This window comes from Antrostomus carolinensis, unplaced genomic scaffold, assembly GCF_000700745.2.
Source record: "Antrostomus carolinensis isolate BGI_N321 unplaced genomic scaffold, ASM70074v2 scaffold36523, whole genome shotgun sequence".
NCBI classification, from domain to species: Eukaryota; Metazoa; Chordata; class Aves; order Caprimulgiformes; family Caprimulgidae; genus Antrostomus; species Antrostomus carolinensis.
This window is the reverse complement of record NW_010307882.1, coordinates 25025-30184: the sequence shown is the minus strand read 5'-3', so window position 1 is coordinate 30184 and position 5160 is coordinate 25025. Positions and strand designations below refer to the sequence as shown.

Sequence of the window (5160 nt, the reverse complement as noted above, 5' to 3'; positions counted from 1 at the left end):
ACCCGTGTCAGGGATCGGGTCCCGCACCGCAAAACCAGGCAGGGAAAATGGGGGATATAAAAAATGCAGGATGGGTTGATGGGAGTTGCAGGCAGAGAACTGCTACAGCTCCGGGCCAGAGCCACGGCTGAGCAAACCGCATTAACATCAAACACAGAAGCCAACCCCCAGCCCCCAACAATTCACAACTGTACTGCACACCGATAAAAATCATCAAGCAACTCGGTTTTTTTCTTCAAACATTCCCATGGGTGCTGAAAACGCTGCCCAGAAACACTGGAGAAAGAGCTGTGAGGAGCCGAATGACACCCCAACTCCTCACCCCAGCACCCACAGTCAGCATCCAGGGAGGAAAAACCTATTGTGCCACCTCCCCTGGCCTAGTCTCTGCCCTCCTCTGTTATTTAAGCAGCTGATCAAAAATACAGAAAAAAAGCTTTATTTGTTTTTTGTTTGTTTCAAATATTACATGCACTTTCAAAAATTAAAACTCTTTATTTAAACATCTCAATAGCATCTTGTCAGTTTGGAGGCAGCAGAGAATAACAGACATTTTGAAAAGCATTTACAAAAATACATTGCACAAAGTCCTATCTCGCTTCTTTTTATTTTTTTTTAAAAAATAAGTTAGTGTTATTCAAAATATTCCCACCCTGGCTACCTAATTTCAATTTATACAGGACAATTCTAATTTTAAATATGTAACCTATAATATGAAAACACCTGTACATATGTAGTCAGCTCCTCTGTGTAGGCCATAGGTTCTGTCTCGAGCTCAAGTGAAAAAAAAAGGTCTTCACATAGAGACTTTTTTTTTTTAAACATTCGAGGACTGTTGTGCAACATACAAACTCTATTCAGAAAACCAGTCAGCAGTTCCATGTGGTAACAGTTCGGGTGTAACTATAAAATGCATTATAACAGCAAGATAAAAATTCTGCAGACAAGTACAGTTCAGGAATCTTTTTTGAAAAAGGATCTTCAAAGTAGCAATCCTAAGGGGCAGCAAATAAGCAGTTTCATCTCATTCCAGGTGGAAATGTTGCTTCTGAGAGCAAGACATCAGTCTGCTGATACCCAACTAAGGTTTCTGGGGATGATCTAAGGAATGCCCGTGTATTTCAACCCAGCAGTAGTGAGCAAAGTCCTTGTTTACTTCAGTCATGTTTTCCACATACTGCGTGTAACAATGAACCAGCCTAAAGAATTCTTGTCCCAAAGAGATCATTTTTGACAAATTAAGATTGTTTAATTGCTGTATACTAATGTTTACTAAGCAATTTAGCAGGCTTATCAGCTCCAATCCATTTAGTCAGTACATCAAGGTCGATTTAGAATTAACACTAAAGAAGAAACTGGTCAAGTTGCTATGGTAAAAATCCTTAAAATAACTTCAATTAAAGTTATCTCTCACTTTGAGAGCAATTCATGGCCACAGATTACAGTAAATCATTCTCAGTTGCTGGTGTTTAAACTTTCCCTGACAGTAATACTTATTATATTCAACATGTCTCAAAGAAGACCTTTTGGACACACCAAAAAGGTCCAAACCAAGGGTCAGCTGAAGGACACCTTTAGCCACAGTCAGCATTTAAAAATGTACCACAGTTTTTGGCTTTTGGTGCCAAGCTAACAGAAATATGCAGTCAAGTCCTGGATTTTAACAAAATAGATTCCTAGTTGCAGAAATAGAGACTTTTTTTTTTTAAAAAAAAAAAAAAGAAAAAAAAAGAAAAAAAAAGAAAAAAAGAAAAAAGCCAGCCCTATACATTCATTTGTAATAAAATAGGTGTCACCTGTTTGCCAACTGGGCTTTATGAAGCAGAGTAGTTTGCATGCATTATTCTTCTCAGCATGGACACAAAAATATAAAGCTAACTGGCAATTACAAGCTGAGCATTAGAGCAAATAAAATTTATTTTTTTTATACAGTTCTGCTGACAGTCTTCTGCCTTTATCAGAGGATCAATAGTTCTGCAGTATATATCTTGCATCCTCGTCCTTTAAAGATTCCAGTGTTCTAGGCTTTCCGGTATATACAAATTCAGAACAAAATGTACAACAACAAAAACAAACCAAGCTGTAGTGTAGAAGATCATTCGGCAGGTTTCCCGTGCACTCTGAACCGATAAAGGCATGTATATTCTGCATGTCCCCAGTTAGACAAAATTCTCAGCTCCACTATTTGGAATGCATTTTCACTTTTATCCTGGAGAAAGAAAAAGCAAACACACAAGCCAGAGTTAGGTTTCCAGTATAAACATGTGCAAATGAAGTGGCTTTCTTGGATTCCTGCAACTACCAGCTTTTATTAATAACTAAGTCACGCCTTGGGACCTCTCTGCTGCTTTGCACAGAACCCTCCTTGCCTTACTACTAGTTATTTGTGACAGCAGACAGAAGAAGCATGAAGCAGATCTTCATGTCTTTAGCATCTTCACAGCATTTCTGTCCAGATGGCACAAGCCTTTCCTCCTCTCCAATCTATTTAGACCCCAGCTTTTGAGGCAGATAGGTAGACACTTTCCACCTCAGTTTCTACAGAGCTCAGAGAACGAGGCCTTTTTCCTTCACTGCTCATTGCGTGCTACCATAGAAAATACAAGTATCTTTCTCCCGATACTTTAAATCTTATCATCCAGACTTACCATCACTGGAAACATCTGCAGTGGTTCTCCTCCTTCATCATAGACATACTGTCCTAGAAGCTTGCCTTCTTCTTGATATTCATCATCTAGACCCTATAACAACAGGACAAAGATTTTTGCTTCTGCCAAATTTGAAATCAAACCAAAACCAGAAGCATGCCTACACAACTGAGCATCAGCAGACAGCACTCAGAAGTCTATCAAAGCAAGATCAGAACGTTTCCCATGTAACTTAATGCTTGTTCAGGCACAGCTCTGTATTTTGAATTTCCTGCACTGCAAACAGTTGTGCTACATCTATATGTTTTCATGGTCAAATCCTTTAATTTCCACGGCAAAACCTCAATCACAGTGTATAATATAAACTGCTCAGAACAAACAAAAACGAGAAAGCATCAAGGTTATAAACAAGATGGAAGACAAGATTCAGGTTCTTGCAGATCACTGCTTAAGCATTTAAAAGAACTAGACAAAATTCTCAGCTATCACAACTGTACTCTGCTGTAGCCTGTGGTCTTCTGTTCTGCAATCGTGCCCACGCAACTGTGGTGCTAGTTAAAACCAATTTAAAAAAAAAAGATTTAAGGTACATCATAGATAGATGAAGAGCCAAAACTAGGGAGCAGGGGAGGGGAAGGAGTGGAAGAAGGATGGAACCATTAATGTGTATGAAAGAACTATACCAAATTAAAAGTCATAATCTCCCTCCAAAAATGTTTACTACTTTATAAAGCAAGAGAAAAGAAACAACTCCCCCCAAATTGGTTATATCACTTCTGATTCCTAATCTCAAAGCTCATTAAAAAATATGATCAACTTTAAAAGCAATGAAAGAAACAGTTTCTCTTCCTACCTATCCTCCCTTAAGTCATTATTTTCCAAGATATGCAACACAAATATTCTTTATGCATAGAAACATCAACTGAGGTTCAGAGGCAGACTTACATATACTGAAAAGTTCCTAGGAGCACTGGTGATACTCCCAGTTGGTGAAAGTGATTTTGGTATGTGTTCCACTGTAAAGGCAGTTGGATAGATCTTCATTGAAAGTCTAACTACAAGATATCCCTGTGATCCTTTGAATGCCCAGCAATTTCCTGGATACATGTCCGGCTAGAGAGGAGGAGGGAGAGAACAGGATTGGACACGACAACAACAAAAACAGCCATAAGCATTTTATAGTGTGCTTTTTTGGTTTTGTTTTTTTTTTTTTGTAATAAAGAGTATTAATAAATTCTTAGGGAGTAAGTGGCAGCATATAATCTATTTGGTAGAACTCTTCAGGAAGACGGCACATCCACCTGAACTACCAGCAGTGTTTTGAAGACCCACTTTGAGACAACTTCTCAACAGGAACCCTCCCAGTGCTCATACTTTGCAAAAGTCCAGTGCACCACCCAAGCCTCCTATGAGGGTTTAGTTTTGCTAGAGTAGGACCTAAACAGTACCCAGGAGCTACCAAAAGAATCCTACTCTTGGGAATATAGTTCAAAGCACCTGTGCCCCCCAATATATTACAGATAGAAACATCCAGCATCCAAAAAAACCCAGTCCAAATTGTTCAACACAAAATTAACATTGCTGAATTTGTTTACTCAGCCTTTAATTACCTGAATCACCGCTCTGGGAGACTGAGAGAAGTACCACAGAGGAATTCCAAAGAGGCTAATTAATGCTGTTTTGGTCTCATAGGTTTCAGAACAGCGAGTACTCAGAATGCTGCCACCTCAAGAAAGATATATCAGGTTAGCAAAAATAATTACTGATTTCTTCCTGAAGACTTTTAAAGCAGAGATTTGTATAAAGCTTAATTAATACAAAAATTAATTTCCTCAGAAAAGAACACTATTGAAGTCTAATAATTTTCTGGGGATACAATGCTTCTATCAAGTACAATGTTATTTTAAGAACATGTTAAAGGTTTTTCATTTAAGAGGGCTGAAAAATACACATTTTCTCTAGTGAGTTCAGCGGTGTGTGCACACCCCACACAAACAGATCTGTGGTTCTGTTATCCAGTTGGACACACGCTTAGAAGAGCTATTCCATCCCCATCCACACATGCCCAGGCTGATATATAACCCCGTAAACAACAGGCATAGATGGCAATAGTCTGATGATCGGGCAACACACAAGGATGATGTACTAACCTCTAGTCTTTATTTCAAGATTTTTAGTAAATACTGTAAATAACATTAATAGTAAAAATGGTGTTTCCTCTGCTATTTACCTCCAGATTCCAAGGCGAAATCCACCATACCAGTCCTGTCTTGAGAGTAGAGCTTCAGGGCATTGTTTACAATAATCTGTGCTTGCTGCAGAGGAGAATGGAAAGAGAAAGATTTTAATATTATCAACTGAGAAAATAGTTGATATATACACATCTGTATATATGTATATAAGCATGTTTGAGATGCCACAATCTATCACAAGTCTTTGAAGGCCTCTGTCAAGACAGATGTTATTTTTAATGCATGGTTGTCTGGCTTAAAATACAAATTTGGACTGCATC

The 5160-nt window shown here is 38.4% G+C and overlaps 1 protein-coding gene across 1 annotated transcript in view; it reads right to left on the bottom strand.

The window, feature by feature from the left end:
- Window positions 1-2095: 2095 nt before the first annotated feature.
- SUN1 (Sad1 and UNC84 domain containing 1) overlaps window positions 2096-5160 on the bottom strand; it is a 23108-nt gene continuing 20043 nt past the window's right edge. The window contains exons 18-22 of the mRNA XM_010165611.2: window positions 4879-4963; window positions 4259-4374; window positions 3594-3761; window positions 2649-2741; window positions 2096-2209 (exon numbers count right to left, since the gene is read on the bottom strand). Coding sequence (XP_010163913.1) covers window positions 2096-2209; window positions 2649-2741; window positions 3594-3761; window positions 4259-4374; window positions 4879-4963 — 576 coding nt within the window. The remainder of the gene's footprint in view (window positions 2210-2648; window positions 2742-3593; window positions 3762-4258; window positions 4375-4878; window positions 4964-5160) is intronic.